General features: G+C 38.6%; 1 protein-coding gene across 1 annotated transcript in view; it reads left to right on the top strand.

Annotated features, from left to right (window-relative positions):
- The first annotated feature begins 7 nt into the window (after positions 1–7).
- DSG2 (desmoglein 2) overlaps positions 8–19195 on the top strand; it is a 48492-nt gene continuing 29304 nt past the window's right edge. The window contains exon 1 of the mRNA XM_025429235.3: positions 8–304. Coding sequence (XP_025285020.3) covers positions 266–304 — 39 coding nt within the window. The 5' untranslated portion in view covers positions 8–265. The remainder of the gene's footprint in view (positions 305–19195) is intronic.

Below are 19195 nucleotides of genomic sequence, written 5' to 3'. Positions count from 1 at the left end.
ACGAGGGGCGGGCGTGCACCTTGCGCCTCCCCCTCCTCCGAGGAATCCCCACCTCAGCGCCGGCGGCTCGGGCGGCCTCCCGGTTCCGCTTCTCCCGCGGCGGCCGCACCTGGCACCGCGCCCCGGGCGGGGCGGGGCGGGGCGGGGCGGCGGCGAGCGGCCCTCGGGGCGGGTGCTGCGGGCGCGCTGGCGGGCAGCGGGGGAGCGGGCGGCGCCAGCAGCGCGAGCGGCCCGAGGCGAGGGCGAGGGTGAGGGCGCGGGCGCGATGGCGCGGAGCGCGGAGGGCGCCGCGCTGCTCGTCCTGGTGAGTGCGGCCCGCGGGGGCGCCGGGGCGCGGGCGGGGTGCGCGGGAGGGCGCGGGCGGAGGGCGCGGGCGGGCGCCGGAGTCGCGCCCGGACCTGCCCGCCTCCCTCCGCCCGAGCGGAGCCGGCGCCCCGCGCTCCTTGTCTGCGCCCGGGCGTGCAGGGAGGCGGGCAGGCTGCGGCGAGCTCGGGCCCGAGGCCTCGGGAAGCCGCTGGGTCTCCGCGGGCGTGTGGGAACCTGCCGGACGCTCTGCCTCGCTGCGGCCCTGGCGCTCTCGGGGCTGTGACGGGCGGGGGCGGGGGCGGGGGCGGGGGCCGGCGAGCTCCGAGCGGCGCTGCCCGAGCCGCGGCTTTGTCCGCGGTCCTCTCCCTCCCACGGGCAACATGGAGGCGGGCTCGGGCAGGTAGTGCGCCCGCCGGGAGCCGGGAGCCGGGAGCCGCGAGCCGGGGAAGCCGGAGAAACGCCTTTCTTTATTCCTGGAGGGCAACGAACGCAGGGGCTCCAAATACGGCTTCGCAAAAAATGCACTTAAGCGGGTTTGATTTCTGTTGAATCCACGTTACTGTGAAAATCACGCACCCGAAGACCGTTTTAACTTCAGGCTCACAAAGTTTGGTGTTCTGAAGCTGTTTCCGGGTGTTAAAGATGATAGGCCTACGTAATAGCGTGAAGGTTCTTTTTTTTTTTTTTTTTTTTTTTAAAAGGTGACAAAATCGAAGTGCCGAGCCTCAAACTGGCTTTTCAAAAGTTCTTAACGAAAAGGGCTTGAACCTCTGGAAGATAATGTTGGCCCACTAGAGCTACGCTTCTTATGCTTGGTTTCTGTGCTCAAATTGGTTTGTTTTTTTTTTTAAGATTTTATTTATTTATTCATGAGAGACAGAGAGAGAGAGAGAGAGAGAGAGGCGGAGACACAGGCAGAGGGAGAAGCAGGCTCCATGCAGGGAGCCCGACGTGGACTCGATCCTGGGACTCCAGGGTCACGCCCTGGGCCGAAGGCAGGCGCTAAACCGCTGAGCCACCCGGGCTGCCCTCAAATTGGATTTTAGATATATTTGCCTTCTGTTTAGTAAAGGAATTATACACGATTAAGAAATGTATCTGATTTATGGGGTTTTGTTAACTGGGTTTTGATAAAGTGACAGTCCTAGTGTAAGTGCGGGTTCACCTTACAGAGACTTAAATATTTGTGTCATGAGAGATTAGATAAAATGTCATACTCCCGTTTTCTTACGTAATGGTTAAGATTTTTTTAAAAAAAGAAACACACAAGTTCATGCTTTATATTAAATAAAGTTCTAACTTCCCAGGTGCCTGAGTGGCCCCAGTGCGTTGAGGGTCTGTCTTTGGCTCAGGTCCTGATCCCAGCTTCCTGGGATGCAGTCCCACCCGCATCTGGCTTCCTGCTCAGCAGGGAGTCTGCCTCGCCCCCCAGCCCCTTCCCCTGCTCCCTCGCTCTTTCTTATTCTCTCTCTCAAATAAATAAATAAAATCTTAAAAAAAAAATAAAGTTCTAACTTCCAAAAGATTACCTTCTCTTTCTCCCAGAATTGTAATGGAGGGACAAATACAATATATTTATTTTTATAGTAATATGTCTACATATTATTAATATTAGTTAATTATACTAATATGCATTTTCCCTGTTTTGTGTCTGTGTGTATATCACAGAAAAACAAAGCAAAAAAAAAAAAAAAAAACATGACTAACCCAATCTAGGGATTTCAGTGAAATCTCACTTGGAATAGCATACTATGTAAGACCTCCAGACCTTTGGCACACCAATTCATTTTCCTGCTGTGTTCATCCATTTCATTTTGCCGAAGTCATTGAGGTAATTTTCAGTCAAGTTCATTTTTTTTAAAGTTTTCATTTATATATTCATGAGAGACACAGAGAGAGGCAGAGACACAGGCAGAGGGAGAAGCAGGCTCCACGCAGGGAGCCCGACTCTGTACTTGATCCCGGGTCTCCAGGATCAGGTCCTGGGCCCAAGGCGGCGCTAAACTGCTGAGCCACCCTGGCTGCCTAGTCAAGTTCATTTTGTTAATAAAACTTCTCTATGATAATTTAGGATTTTCATTTTGGCCTCCAGAATTAGAGTAATTTTACCTCATTGTGATACCTCCTGGCTAAGTAGAATACCAAGCTAACATAGCACCTAGCTTACTTTGAGGGTTAAATATTAAATTCCTTTCTTTTTTTTTTTTTTTAAGATTTTTTAAATTTATTCATGAGAGAGCGAGAGAGAGGCAGAGACACAGGCAGAGGGAGAAGCAGGCTCCATGCAGGGAGCCTGACATGGGACTCTATCTGGGGACTCAAGGATCATGCCCTGGGCTGAAGGCGGTGCTAAACCACTGAGCCACCCAGGCTGCCCTAAATTCCTTTCACATAGGAAAAGAATTGCTTTAATTCTCAAATGGTATGACAATTAGGCCAAGTCATGTATGTTTATGGAGAAATAGCTAATAATTTATGTATATTTTCTGTTTTAGCAATCCTGTATTTTTACTCTATTAGGCAATAGTTCTTTATGACGTGATTGTAACTAGCTGAATTGGAACAAATTCTGGACTATTCTTTGTATTTTCTATTATGCTTTTGTGATATAAATTTGAAAAAATTGTTTTTGGTCAAAGAAAAGTGGGCAATTCAGCATTTTGCCCTCAGGATGTTTGAAGTTGAAAGTATACTTTTTGGTAAAGAATGGAAAACACCTCCTCTGTCAGAGTTCTTGAGGAAATGGGTCTTTTATAGAAGGGAATGTAAATTGTATTCTGTATGGGTCGGAGTTCAGATAACAGAATTAAAGCAAAAGGGATGTATTTCAGGGAATTAATTTGATAAGAAAAGAAAGGGCATAAGTATAAGAAAGATTGAGGAAACAGACTTCATTTTGTTGTCAGTAAGGACTTCCAAGCCATACAGCCAATCCCACAGTGCAGAAAGTGCCATGATCTGGATGCTACTTTTGCTGCCAGGTTCAGAACCATGCCACATTTACTAGGATGCATGGCCAACTAAATGTGCCAGGACCCTGCCTCTTGGCCTCCACTATCGAGTGATAGACACTAGAATAGTAATAAACCCCAACTGCATCCTACATACTAGGCTTGCCAGCAAAAACAGCATACATACAGCTTCTACTTCACTTCCTTCTTTCAGATCTCATATAAATGCTGATTGATTGAACTTAAATCATGCTTAGAACATTAGCTGCAAGGGAGTCTATGACCTGTGATCTTTAGCTTTCCTCTGCAGTTCAGGGAGACACACAAGAAAGGAGATACTGAGTGGCACCCACACAACTATCACAGAGTCCTCTAGGCCAATTCTATCAAAATGGAAATAGAAACAATTTCCTGACAGTCTTTGCTCTTCAAGAGTTTGTTGTTGTTGTTGTTGTTGTTTTAGGTTTTTTGTTTTTTGTTTTTACCTGGGATTCACCAGCTACCAAGTACTCCACAGATAGAATTCAAAGGGTCCTTAGACATAGCTGGGAATAAATTACATATCTGTGTTTATTCATCTCTATCTGAAACTTAGCATTTCTTTAAATTATGAGTGTAAGAAAGATACTGCGTCAGCTTTAGCAATACTTGTGACTTTTTCACAAATACTGTCACATCATACTACAGTTATCTGAAAATATCATTTGTTCCCATCACTAATAGACTTCTAGATTTTATTATTAATGGGTCGATAATGAAGTGCATTATATCACTGCGTCACAAATTGGTGTTTCTTAAATTCTGACAACCATTTCAATGTTGGAATGGAATTCCATTCAAAATCCAGAGTTTTTTTTAATTTTACAGATTTCAGAATATTATTCTGAGAAGGGATCCATAGACTTCACCAGACTGCTAAAGAGGGCACTCCAGTTACAGATTTTCTGATGGTTGCCTCCATTTGGCCTTTGACTAATTAAGCTTGCTTTAAAAAATCAAACTACATTTTAAGGATTCAGTGATAACAAATCATATTATGAACAGTTAATATCTACTGGTGTATTTGTATTTGCTGGGGCTGCTGAAACAAAGTACTGAAAATTGGGTAGCTTAAAACAGCAGAAATTTATTGTCTCACAGTTCTACATGTTAGTAGTCTGAAATCAAGATGTCAGCAAGGCCCTGTTCCCTCTGAAATCTGTAGATTTTCTTTCTTGCCTCTTCCTAGTGTTTGGTGGTTTGCTAACTATCTCTGGCATTCCTTGCCTTTTAGATGCCTCGCTGCTATCCTCCAACTTCACATGACATTCTTCCTATATCTCTTCTTATCATCTTACTTCTGCACATGTCTATGTCCCAATTGCCCCTTTTTATAAAGATATGGGTTGTAATGTATTAGGGCTCACACTGATGACCTCAGCTTGGTTAAATCCACAAAGACCCTGTTTCTAAATAAGGTAACATTCTGAGACATTGAGGGTTAGGACTTCATCATGCCTTTTTTTGAGAGACACAGTTCAACCCATAATAAATAGGTTAAACTGTCTATAAATTATCAGTAACATTGGAGTTATGCTTGAGTTGTAATATATAACTGGATAATAGAATTTAGAGTAAATTCAAGTATAAATTAGGTGATAAATATTGAAGCCTATAAGAAAAATCAGTTATATCCAGGGATTTTAGAAATATATGCTTTCACATTCGTTTTTATTTCTAAAAATTAATAGGTTATGGGGAAATATCAACTGTTAACAGAAGTTTCTTTAATAATACACTTAGAAGGAAGTATCATACAAAAAGGTATGCACATTCATTTGGGCTAAATTCTCCCCAGTCACTAGACATTCCTGATGAGCTAAATTAAAATCCCCACTGTTGAGGCCCAGATATATGTATGATAGAAACTTTGCAGTTAATCTAATTATCAGACAGGTATAAGAGTGAGAATTACTGGTCTATATTTTACAAAACAGTTTATTCATGAAGGAAGCATACAAATATTTATAGGGAAAAAATTACACATTGAATAGGGATTGGTATTTTTTAAACTGCCAAATGTAGGAAAAGTCAAAAAACCTTTATTGAAATAATAAATGAGCTTTAGATCAATTTGAGTATATTTTAATCACAGCTTTTTTTTTCCCCTGTTTTTCAAAGTGCCACAAATTTTAAGAGCTAAATAATACTTTTCAAACATATAGTCCATATATGATAAGAGATTGCTTTCTTAGTTAAGGTTATCTTAAAGTATCAAATGTATACCATAGATAATGTACTATTTTTGTTTATTTCAAATTATTAAAAATTATTGAAATTTTTATTATATGTGAAGGTTAGGGATTAGAGTAAAAGAAACTAGAACATCAGAATTTGTATCATAGTCTAATGGTAATATGATAATGCTCACAAGAAAAGAAACTGTAGACACTAACCATATACGACCACTGTTTAGAAATGCTTGATCAGTTTTAAACAACATACTGGACATTGGGAAACCATGAAAAAAACAGATATTTTCTTCCCTCATGGTGCTTATAGTCTAGTAAACAAGTAAATGGCTAAATTCCAACCGGGTTATAGTAAGAAGAGTAATGACAAAAGAACAGATAATACTATAGAGCCTACAGAAGGAGCTCCAGCACTAAACATCCCAGCCAAGATCTGAGGATAATTATAAATTAGTGAAAAGAAGATATGAAGAGAAGGAGGGAGAAGAATGTTCTAAGTAGAGATGAGTATATGCAAAGGCCTGAAGACAAAGGTATGTGGTTCTTTGGGAAAAAAAGTAAAGGAGTTCATTGTAGCTGGAACATACAATGTGAGACAAAACCCATTCAGAAAGATGAGTGCAGGCTTCTTGATACCAAGGGAAGCCACAAAAGGCTAATAATTAACAAGTAAACATTCTTAGGGAGGTGTTCAAATCATTAAGAAAATAAAAAGATGAATCTTGGTGGATTTGGTCAAGAAAGGGTCAAGAAAGAAGTGATAGTAGGTGACCGATTAGGAATAGTTTTTCCTCATTTTTTTTAAAAAACGGAGATCTTCCAAAATTTGGGATGTTGTGATCAAAGACAGGGAGAAAAGTACAGAGAGTAAAGTGGAGGGAGAGTGCTGCCTGGCAGGAGCGTTGGTCTGGGAGCAATGGGTCTCAAGAAAATGTTGAGGGGTTTGGAAGGTGTATTTTGGTCGTCACAAGGCCTAGGATTATACTGATATATAATACCTCAAATCCAGGGTTGCTAAACCTCCAGCATTCTTCAGGACCTTCAAGAAGAATTGGCCACTCATGAATATTTTTCTTATTGGAAATGCCAATAGCACCCACATTGAGAAATGGTAATAGACAAATAGTGAGAAGTTCTAATTAGGGATTCATCTTACTTATCTCTATTCTCTTTTGAAAATGCAAATATCTCTCTAGTTGATTGAGCCTTGATGCATTCATTCATTCATTCGACAAATATTATTGAACACCTACTCTATGCCAAACACTTCTAGGTCTCACCCCTTCATGGGAATTATTTTCATCAGTCAAGTGGATGCTGCCTGGCTGGTTAGAGAATGAGAGGGTAGATTTGGGTAGAGATGAGATGAGAAGAGAGTTCAAATTCCCTCTCTTCTAGACTACCTCCATCCCATTATCCTTTCAAGTTCCCTACAATGCAAACCAAAATAAATAAAATAGAATTAGGAGGAGGGTTCAAATGGCAGTGTAGGAAGATGCTGATCTCACCTCCTCCCACAGGCACAACAAATCTATAACTATATATGAAATAATTCCCTGTGAAGGGGACCTAGAAATTAGGTCAACTGAGCTTCCACAAAAAGGGACAGCAAAAGATAGGTAGAAGAGAACAACAGTAGTAAAATCAACCATTTCTATAATAATTAGTTAAAGAAGGCACAAAATAAGACATATAAATATCACATCAAAAACATTAAACATAAGGGGCAGGGTCAAAAATGTAATGCTTTTAGAAAGCATTCAAACTTAAGTGACTACCTAGTTAAAATAAATGGCTATATGCATAGGTTGTTATATATGAACTTCATAGTAACCACAAACCAAAAATGTAATAGATGCACAAAAAATAAAGTGAAGCTTTTGCACAGCAAAAGATACAGTCAACAAAACTAAAAGACAACCTACAGAATGGGAGAAGATATTTGCAAATGACGTATCAGATAAAGGGCTAGTTTCCAAGATCTATAAAGAACTTATTAAACTTATCAGCAGCAAAGAAACAAACAATCCAATCATGAAATGGGCAAAAGACATGAACAGAAATCTCACAGAGGAAGACATAGACATGGCCAACAAGCACATGAGGAAATGCTCCTCATCACTTGCCATCAGGGAAATACAAATCAAAACCACAATGAGATACCACCTCACACCAGTGAGAATGGGGAAAATTAACAAGGCAGGAAACCACAAATGTTGGAGAGGATGTGTAGAAAGGGGAACCCTCTTGCACTGTTGGTGGGAATGTGAACTGGTGCAGCCACTCTGAAAAACTGTATGGAGGTTCCTCAAAGAGTTAAAAATAGATCTGCCCTATGACCCAGCAATTGCACTGCTGGGGATTTACCCCAAAGATACAGAAGCAATGAAATGCCGGGACACCTGCACCCCGATGTTTATAGCAGCAATGTCCACAATAGCCAAACTGGAAGGAGCCTCGGTGTCCATCAAAAGATGAATGGATAAAGAGGATGTGGTTTATGTATACAATGGAATATTACTCAGCCATTGGAAACGACAAATACCCACCATTTGCCTTGACGTTGATGGACCTGGAGGGAATTATGTTGAGTGAAAAAAGTCAATCGGAGAAGGACAAACATTATACGGCCTCATTCATTTGGGGAATATAAAAAATAGTGAAAGGGAATAAAGGGGAAAGGAGAAAAAATGAGTGGGAAATATCAGAAAGGGAGACAGAACATGGAAGACTCCTAACTCTGGGAAATGAACTAGGGGAGGTTGGCGGGGGGTGGGGGTTACTGGGTGGCGGGCACTGAGGGGGCATTTGATGGGATGAGCACTGGGTGTTATTCTATATGTTGGCAAATTGAACACCAATAAAAAATAAATTTATTAAAAAATGCTTAAAAAAATAAAAAAGTGAAAGGATTCCAAATAACACTAAAGAAAGTCACAAATCACAAGAGAGCAAGAAAAGTAGAAAGGAACAAAGAACTACAAAAACAATGAGAAAACAATGAATAAAATGGCAATAAAATAAATACATACTATCAATAATTACTTTAAATGTAAATAGACTAACTGCTCCAATCCAAAGACATGGAATGGCTAAATGGATAAAAAGTACCAAGATCTGCCTATATGCTGCCTACAAGTGACTCACTTCAGATCTAAAGACACACAGACTGAAAGTGAAGAGATAGAAAAACATATTCCATGTAAATGGAAGAAGAAAGAAGGCTGGGGTACTTATACCAACAAAAGTACTTTAAAACAAATGGTATAACAAGAGACAAGAGCATTACATAATGATAAACAGGTTGATTCAACAAGAAGATATACCACTTGTAAATATTTATGCACCCAACCTAAATATATAACGCAAATATTAGCAGACACAAAGGGAGAAACTGACAGTAATTCAATAATTGTAGGGGACTTTAACACCCCAGTTACATCAATGGATAGATATCTAGACCCAAAATTAGTAAGGAAACATTGACCTTGAATGACACATTAGATCAGATGGGCTTAATAGATTTTTACAGATCATTCCATCCAGAAACAGTAGAATACACATTCTTCTCAAGTGCACATGGTATATTCTCCAGGGTAGCTCACATGTTAGGCCACAAAACAATTCTCAGTAAATTTAAGGTTGAAATCATATCAGGCATTTTTTTCTTACCACAGTGGGATGGAACTAGAAATCAACTGCAAGAAAACTGGGAAAAAATGCAAATACAGAGACTAAAACATGTTACTAAACAACCATTGGGCCAATGAAGAAATCAAAGAGGAAAGCAAAAGAAAATGAAAACACAATGTTCCAAAATCTATGAGATGAGATGCAACAAAAGCAGTTCTAAGAGTGAGTTTTATAACAATAGAGACCCATCTCAAGAAACAAGAGAAATTTCAAATAGACAATTTAACCATATACCTAAAGGAAGCAGAAAAAGAGGGGCACCTGGGTGGCTCAGTTGGATAAGCATGTGACTCTTGATTTCCACTCAGCTCATGATCTCAGGGTCGAGAGATTGAGCCTCACGTCAGGCTCCGAGCTGGGCATGGAGTCAGCTTGAGATTCTCTCTCTTCGTCTGCCCCCTCCTCAAATAAATAAATAAATCTAAAAAAAAAAATAAGAAAAAGGAGCTAGATAAAGAACAGGGCCCAAAGTTAATAGAAGGAAGGAAATAAAGATCAGAGCAGAAACAAATGAAATAGAGATTAAAAAAAAAAATAGAAAAGAAACTAAGAGCTGATTCTTTAAAAAGATAAAATTCTTATAAGTTTCAGCCAGACTCATCAAGAAAAATAGAAAAAGGGCTCAAATAGAATCAGAAATGAAAGAGAAGTTAAAACCAATACCACAGGGGATCCCTGGGTGGCTCAGTGGTTTAGCGCCTGCCTTTGGCCCAGGGCGTGATCCTGGAGTCCTGGGATCGAGTCCCGCGTCAGGGCTCCCAGCATGGAGCCTGCTTCTCCCTCCTCCTGTGTCTCTGCTTCTCTCTCTCTCTCTCTCTCTCTCTCTCTGTCTATCATAAATAAATAAATAAATCTTTTTAAAAAAAAAAAACCAATACCACAAAAAAAAAATACCACAGAAATACAAATCATCATGAGACTACTATGAACAATTCATATGCTAACAAATTGACAACCTAGGGGAAATGGATAAATTCCTGGAAACGTACAGTCTTCCAAGACAACATAAATTGGTGCAGCCACTATGGAAAACAGTATGGAGTTTCCTCAAAAAATTAAAAATAGAATTACCATATAATCCTTCAATTCCTCTTCTAGGTATTTATCCAAGAATACATAGGCACCCCTGTGTTTATTGCAAGCCAAGGTATGAAGGCAACCTAAATATCCATCAATAAATGGATGTGGTGTGTGTGTATGTGTGTGTGTAATGAAATATTACTCAGCCACAAAAAAGAATGAAATCTTGCCATTTGCAACAACATGGGTGGACCTAGAGGATATAATGCTAAGTCGAATAAGTTAGACAGATAAAGACAAATACCATACAGTCTCCTTTATATGTGGAATCTAAAACACAAAACAGAAGCACCTCTTAGATATAGACAAAGACTGATGGTTGCCAGAGGGGGCTGGGAGGTTAGATGAAATAGGCAAAGGGGATTAAGAGATACAATCTCCCAGTTATAAAATATATAAGACTATGTTGTACATAGAGAATATAGTCAATAATACTGTAACAACTTGTATGAGAGCTCCTACTGTCTAGATTTGTGATGACCATTTCATAATATATATAAATATCAAATAACTGTGTTGTACACCTGAAACTAATGCAATATTATATATCCATTATTCTTCAATGAAAAATAAATTAGTTAAAAACTTAAAAATATCACATTAAATTAAATTGCTCTTACCCACTGTCTCAGAGATCTACTCTCCTTACACCCCAAAAGTGCTAGCTGAGAAAATGGGCAAGACATCCAGGTCAATCATCATATTTTAATACTGTTAATCATCTCTCCTTTCAAATATCTCTTTCCTGTGCTTCCATAGTACTCTACTAGGAGTTCTTTCACCTCTAGGAATCTACAAGAGTTCTCATCTCCTTTTTCTGATCTAGCACAGTAGGGGCCTATGCTGTACACACATCACCGGGAGACATACTGGATATGAGTGGGAGGCAGAGGCAGTACAAGTGGTTGGTGACAGCTGTGGCTGGGAGAGTACTGCCTTTAGGACAGAGTGTGTGTAACCCCTGCCTCCCTTTGAGCCACAGCACCCTACTCTTTATTGTCTAATATCTCTCCCCAGGATCCAAGCCTAACATGTCTACAAGCTGTGCTTTGAGAATTGCATACCTCTAGCCATTCGGACTTAGAACTTCAGTATCTTCTGACCCCTTCTCCTGTCCTCCCCACACAGGACATTGCCAGTGATTAGTTGTGTCCTCATAGACCTCCTTCACCCATGTATCCTCATGCCGTTACCCTGTGCTGGTCCTCATTCCATCTCCTCTGGCTTATTACTTTAATGTTCAAACCATCACCTGCCTTTCATCTTACACAATATTGCAGAAAACTTTCCTGGAGCTCTAGTGTTAGAGCATCCCTGATCAGAAGCTGTCAGAATTTTAGCACAACTTTTTGTCCTTTTTTCCTCCTTGCCACCATAATATAGTCTAGGTACTAAACTGCCAAACTTCTTGTTCATTGCCTTCAATGTCCATGTTCTGGCACATGATGCCTTTGATATGGGTCATTTCCTTCTGTTTCCAATCTGCACAGAGATTCTTCTCCCTCTCAAGGCCAGAGAAGGCCCAGTGCCACTTCCTGCCCTAAATCTCTCCTGATTTCCCTAGCAGAAAGTGATTTCTGTCTTTTCTGAGCTGCCCAGGTCCCCAGAGCCTTTTTTGCAGCTGTCATTCCCACAATTAAATTTTTCTACCTTACGTTATAGTAATTTATATACTCTTTATCTCTTCTACTAACCTAAGCTTCAGAGTAGGATCTATATGACCCTTGTCTATATACTAGCTAATTGTCTGGGACACAGAAGTATTCTTTAAAAACCCAAGAGTCAAAGTTCTTCCTATGTTTGGGAAAGCTGGAATAATAACCTGAATTTCATTTGTTTAAAATAAATATTTACTGTCCAGTTAGTCATTAGTCTGGCCTGAATGTCTAGATAATTGATTTAGTTTCATTACAAGTTTAGAATTATTTTTAAAAAGGGAAGAAAAGAGAGAGTGGAAATGCAAGTTAAGATTTCCCTAATTTCACAGATAATAATCCTCCAAAAAGATTCATACAACTTTCCAAAGCACTTGATTTTCACTTTCTAAAATTTTGCCTCCACTTATTTGAGGCAAATTGAAAATGCCTACTTTCCACTTTGAACCTTGGAGTCAACTGTTGCCTTACTGACAGACCAGTGCCATCCAATGGTGAAAAGGGACAACCTGAAGCTCTTGGTTTTCTTAAACTTCTGAGGAGAGTGGGTGGGAATCTGATTTTCTTCATTTTTTTAGTATAATTTGCAGGACTATATTGCAGGAAAAGGTGGAAGCAACCTGTAATTTTTGTATATCAAATTATGTGAGATGCATTATTATTTACTAATATTTTGCTTGATTCCAAAAGCAGCACTCATAGCAGTTGTAGAAAACACATATCAATAAAATGGTAAAATATTTCAAAAATAATAAATGTTCAGCATCAGTAAAACTTAAATTACAAAAGGTGTAAAGTAGGGGAAAACCCTGTTTCAAGTAATCCTATTATATTGGTTATTACTTCTAAAGTGACAAATCTTATGATAGAAATCATTCAGTTACTGAATTTCTTAAATTAGAACTTGTTGTTTCACACATCTTTGTAATTGAGGATTTATTATCTAGTTTATGAATTATCCAAGCTCTCTTCTTCCTTTTCTTTTACTGCTCTGCTTTTATACAGTAGTTTTCAAAAGTATGATCCCAGACCTGCAGCATCAGCATAACCAGGAAACTTGTTAGAATACAAATTCTTATGCCCCCTGACTCCCAGACTGGAAACTGGTGGAGCCCAGCAGTCTGTGTTTTAATAAGGTGATTCTGATGCCACTCGAGCTTGAGAAGCACTGCTAACATCCCTATTAGAAAATAATCAAGAAAAGAAAAGATTAAATATTTTAAAAGGTTATATTTGATCACTTGTTAGCAACTCTGACTTTTTAAAAAATATTTTAAGGGCCAGGGTACATGGGTGCCTCAGTCAGTGAAGCGTCCAACTCTAATCTCAGCTAGAGTCTTGATCTTTTATTTATATATATATTTAAAGGCCAAAGAAATTTATACTAAATAAAATAACATTGATTTTTCTGGACCTTGATTTTATTTGTCTGAATTAAGGAAGAAATAGCTATCTATGATTACACAAAACTCAGCTTGAAATAAGAACTCACAATGTGATCTAACAACTCAAGGGTAGTATAGCATTGCCAAATCCATGTCTTAAAATTTTTTGAGGCATTAAATGTTGCCAAAGAAAATATCTTCCTCTTTAAAGGTAGCTTCAATATGACTCACTCTAAACCCTATTAATTACATTAAGATTAGCCCAAACATTGGAAAACCAGGTGAAAGGTTATGACAAATGATAGAATTTATTACTTCCAGACTTAAAGTATGTAGCTTTAAAAAAAAAAAAAAAAAGTATGTAGCTTTACTATCTAAAATTCAAATTCAGCATTGAAAAGTTAAGTTCAAAATACTGCTATTCTTGGCTATTGAGGTTTTTTTAAGTACCAAATGTGAAAACAGATATAATTGTATATTTAAGTTAGTTTTTGAGGCAAAAGCACTTTAGGAATTGTACTTATGTACGGGTCATAATATGGATAAAATATCATCAAATATATATTACATAAATTTTCAAGCTGGGATTTTCAAAATAAGTTATAATGTTTAGCCATAAAAAAAGAAATTTTATAAAGACTACCTCTCCTCCCTTAAGAAAAAAAAAATTTAGAAAAAGAATATTAAGAGAAAGAATATGATAGGTGAAATTCTAACCTAAATCTAACCAGCATCAGGTTGTTCAGAGAAGCTCACCAAAATCACTGGCCCACTCTTACTGCACTGCATCACTTGAACTCTTCTGAATGTATACGTTTCTGCCATTACAGAGGTTCTTCCACGACTTTCTTGCGGCTACATTGGCTACTATGAACTAGACCTCTAGCTCTAGTTTATACAAATAGAAAAGTCAGGATATATGATCCATGGAAATAAACAAGTGGCATCCATGGCCCTTACCTCATTTTTATCTCTGGATTATTTTAGTCAAAACTAAAAACACTTTAGGAATGGATTGGGAATAAACCAAGGATCCTTAGGGCAGTTTCTGATTTTGCCTTCCACACAGTAAAATGGAGAAACAAAGAATTTTAAAACATTCTGCTTCTTTGGAAGGGTGGGTAAGAAAAGGAAATAACAGAGGTATTTCTGGGATTATCCCAGGGTGGACATGAGTTTAAAGAACAACAGCGGGTGCGTGCTAGATCATCTATATTTGAGTCCTAAAGATTGTCTGTTGACCACGCTACTGACCTCTGTAAAGTTAATTCTGGCTGAGTGGAAATAATAAGCCATTAGTATGCCTCAAAGTTGAAACAGTTTTTAGACTACTTTATATCCCTCCACATTTCATTTGTAATAAGATATTTATAAGTCTGAGTTATTAAAGTTTAAGTGATCACCTCACCATGGACTTAGAAACGTGGGAGAAAGCTTCAAGATTATCTACTCCAGATCAAAAACATATCAGTCAGGAGGAGCTGTCATCCAGTGACTCATAAGTTCTCCTGGATTCTGCTTATTAAATCATCAAGGTGACTTCAGAACAGGAAATCTTTGCTAAAAGTGCTGACCTTGAGAACAAACAGTACATTGATTGGTAGTATTTTTGCGGTGATGTTTGACTTTCCCTAATGCCTCTGCCAAAAGAAAAATTATTTTCTTGCCAGTTACCAGGAAGGCCAGTTTTGACAAGATGCATAGGATTCAATGGTAAAAATGAAAACTTGCTTTTTAACTTCAGTAAATTGGAAAGCTTTTAAAGGATTTTTCTGTTTCGTCTAAAAACACTACTTTTGGGGTAGAGAGACTAGAAGTTTATTTTTCCTTGTCAGTCTTAAAGGCATATTGCACATGACACTTTTCTCTCACCAAGTTCCTATGAGGAAAAAAAGCCATAGATTTCAGTCGGGAGAAACTAATAGCTCATCTTGTCCAGACATTCTTCCAGTATTTGAAACCCTTTTACAACATCCCCACAGGACGTCACTCATACTTACAGAGCTGGATATGTTTGAAGGGAAGTGGGAAGGAGTGGGAATGGAAGACAGAATTCAGAGTCCGTTATTCCACTTACATTGTCTGCAACATGCTCTAATTTGGAAGTTTACGTAAATCCATGGTCCTCTGAAATTCGTATGACTTTCTTGACTCTAGTTATTATGGTAGCTTCCAACCAAAGATACACATCTAAGTCAGGATTTCTCAACCTCAGCACTTTGTCCTTTGAAGCTAGATAATGCTTTGTTGTGGGAGGCTGTCCTGTGCATATAGAATGTTTAGCTACATCTCTGGTCTCTACCCACTAAATGCCAGTAGCACCTCACCCCAGTTTGACAACCTCCCTGCCCTCCACACAGGTTTCAAAACCAAAAATGTCTCTAAACGTTACCAAATATCCCAACGGGCCCAAGGGTGGAGAAGGAAGTTGTACATGAAATCTCCCCCATATAAATTAAATATAAATTAAGAAAGTGCTCTGTGAGATACAGAGTCCCAAGGAAACATCCAGATTATTTTCTTGGAGTAAGTAGAAAGGAATAGTTAAGATCTTAACTATTTCTATAATCAAATAAACAAATAGTTCCACACTTGTTAAATGTTTGTACAGTTCTCTTGGGGTTTTTTGTACAAGTGTGGAGCACATATTTGGTCCATCATACTTTAAGTGTCTAAGAACGGGCCACTGCTGCTGTAGGTGTTATAAAAATGCAGATAGCACAGATATTTGTAGAGCTAGACCATGATACCCTTGGCTTTAAGAAGTACATCAATTTTTATAACTTTTTAGTGTAACACGTGGAAAAGTGTGCATATCACAAGTGTACTAATTGCTGAATTTTCATAAACTGAACACAGCATGTGACTAGCAACCAGATCAAGAAACAAGATTACCAGCACCCCCAAAAGCCTTGACATTATATCCACTGACTCACTCTCCTCTTACAGCACCAACCTTGATCTCTGATACCATTTCCACCTCATGCCTGGCTGTTTCTTTCCTTTGCAGGAAAGTCTGCCTGATTTGCTCTCCCATTCCATTCCAGTCTCTATGAAGATAAAACCTCTTCTGAGAGCTTCCTCACAGTCCTAAACCACTCTCCACCACCCTGTCCCTGCTTTAATTTTCTTTTCAGCTATCACAACCTATTTTTGTCTCTCTCTCCAACACGTAAGAATCCAAGAGGATAAGAATTCTATTAGCCTATTGCAGGAGCTCAGGAAGTTGAAGGCATAAATGAATCCAAATTTCAGAAATCTTTAGATGAGGAAAATGCAAGTTATAAAATTACAGAAATACTCTGCCTCTCTCATGAATAAATAAATAAAATCTTAAAAAAAGAATTAAGGAAATACCATTATAGTTCTAGTTGAGTGCCTGCTATGTGCCAGTCACTGCAATAATTACAGTTATGTATTATTTCTTTTAATATGCACTGTAACCCTGCAACCTGGGTATATCATGTTGCTCTCCGATTCAAGTAACAAAACCCAACTGAAAGTAGATTAAACAAAAAGAATATTTAATATCTCAAAGAAAATGGTCCAGAGATGGGGCAGTTTCAGTTTTGAACAATTTTGTACCTCAAAGATGTTATGGTTTCAGTTTGGTTTCTCTGTCATTTTATTAGCTCTCTCCATGTGGTCACAGATGGCTCCACTCCAAATGTCATGAGATTGCTCAACAATCTCCAGAAGCAGGCAAAAAGAGAGAATGTTCATATACTTCTTCCTATTGATGAATAAAGTCTTCTTCCAGACTCTTTATAGATATCTCATTGGCCAAAATTTTATTATACATTGTTATAGGTTGAATGCTTGCCTCCCCTCTCCACCCCACCCAGATTCTCATGTTGATGCCCTAACTCCCAAGGTGATGGGACTAGTGCCCTTATAAGAAGACACCAGAGGGCTCAAGTACAAGCTGTTCTCCTTGTGTGAGGACATAGAAGGGAGGCTGCTGTCTGCAAGCCAAAAGGGAACCCTCTTGGAGTTCCCAGCCTGCATTACTATAAGATACAAATTTCTGTTGTTTAAGCCACCCAATCTATATATGGCAACCTTAGCTGACTAATACACACATTTATGCCTAAACTAGTAACCATCAAAGTGAATGAGACTGTGATGCTGGCATATATCAATCATTACTCAGCTCCATCAGCTAGGCAGGGTCTACTCGCTATCTGAACAAAATGGGGTTCTGTTCTCTAAAATGAGAGAAATGGCAATTAGCTATACAATTGAATATGTGTGCCACAGATATATTATGTTACAGATAAGGAAAAAATTAAAGCAGTTTATTGAGCAGAATCAGGATTTTAATCTAGGTAAGACTATTTCCAAAGTCATGCACTTTCCACCAGGTGATACTGCTTCTCAAAGATAATCAAAACAGAGTCTCTTTTGTAATAACAAATTTAAGAAAAGCTGTATCTTTGTGCTTACCCTGAAAAAGTGGCAGAGGAGACTGGGAACAATGTTGTAGTGTATGTGCTACATCTATATCCAGATCTTGGCTTCTTAATACCATCCTCCAATATTAGAAATCAGGACTTCTTGGAGAAATGGCTCATTATAAAGCTGGGATGGGAGAAGTATAAGATGACCCTGGAGCATCTCGTTATGCTAGACAGTAAGGAGGAGCTCAAAAAACAAAAATGGGAACATAGGAACAGAATCTAACCTGAAAGATCTTCCAGTGCTCAAAGCTGAAACTATTGGAACAAAATTAATAAAATAGTATTGGTTTATAACCCACAGAATAAAATAAATATGCATGAGTCCATACTGATGTAAATGATTAAATAAATAAAGACATGAGGGATGAAGAGATGAAGCTTTCTTGCCAAAGAATTCCAAGTAATATGCATACATGCTTCTGTCATAGGAAATGAAGTTTAATCTGTCTCCTCCCCCAGTCCCTAACTCAAGGGAGAGCTAGACTTAGTGACTCTCTTGTGGAGAATAGAGTAGGGAAAGGGAAAAGTAGTAACTTTACAGTGGAGAAACCTGCAAAGGATACCTTAATCAATAATGTCATATGAATATCATTTTCCTCTAATATATGAAAAGGCATTTACCTCTGATATAATATGAAAAGTGCCCTTTCCATATCATGAAAAGGGCACTTCAGAGCTCCATGGCGTTCTTTCCAAAAACATATAACCCTGGTGTAATCATGAAATAAACCAACAGATAAAACCAAACTGAAGAACATTTTACAGGATACTTGACCAATATTAAAACTGTCAGGATCATAAACAAGGACAGACTGAAAAACAATCAGACCAGAGAATATCCTAGATAGATGCTGGAACAGAAAAAGGACATTAATGGAAAAAATGATAAAATCTGAATAAAGTCTGAATTTAGCTAACTCTGTATTATATAAATATATCATTATCTTAATTTTGCCAAGTGTACAATAGTTATTTAAGATGTCACTGGGGGAAATAGGTAATGGAACTCTGCACTATCTTTGCAACATTTATATAAATCTAAAGTTATTCCTAAATTTCAAAAAATCTTTTTTTAAATTTTTTTACAGTTGTCAGGGGATTTGGGTTTGTTTGTTTATTTTTTAAGTAAGCACCATACCCAGTGTGGAGCCCAATGTGGGGCTCGAGCTCACAACCCTGAGATAAGACCTGAGCTAAGATCAGGAGTTGGGCACTTAACCTACTGAGCCAGCCAGGTACTCCTAAAAAAATCTATTTTTAAAGAAAATGTGTGCTAGATCATTGAAACTAGGTCTTCTTTTGTAGGTGTTCATTGTACTACTCTACTTTTGAATAAATTTGTAGTTAAAATTTTTTAATGTTAAATTCATGAAATACAAGATTCTCTGCTTTCAAGATATTAGTAATCAAGAATGACAAAGTTTCCACGTTAAG

This window comes from Canis lupus, chromosome 7 (assembly GCF_003254725.2).
Source record: "Canis lupus dingo isolate Sandy chromosome 7, ASM325472v2, whole genome shotgun sequence".
NCBI classification, from domain to species: domain Eukaryota; kingdom Metazoa; phylum Chordata; class Mammalia; order Carnivora; family Canidae; genus Canis; species Canis lupus.
Note: the sequence above shows the minus strand (reverse complement) of the source record. Positions and strands in the feature narration are given on the sequence as shown.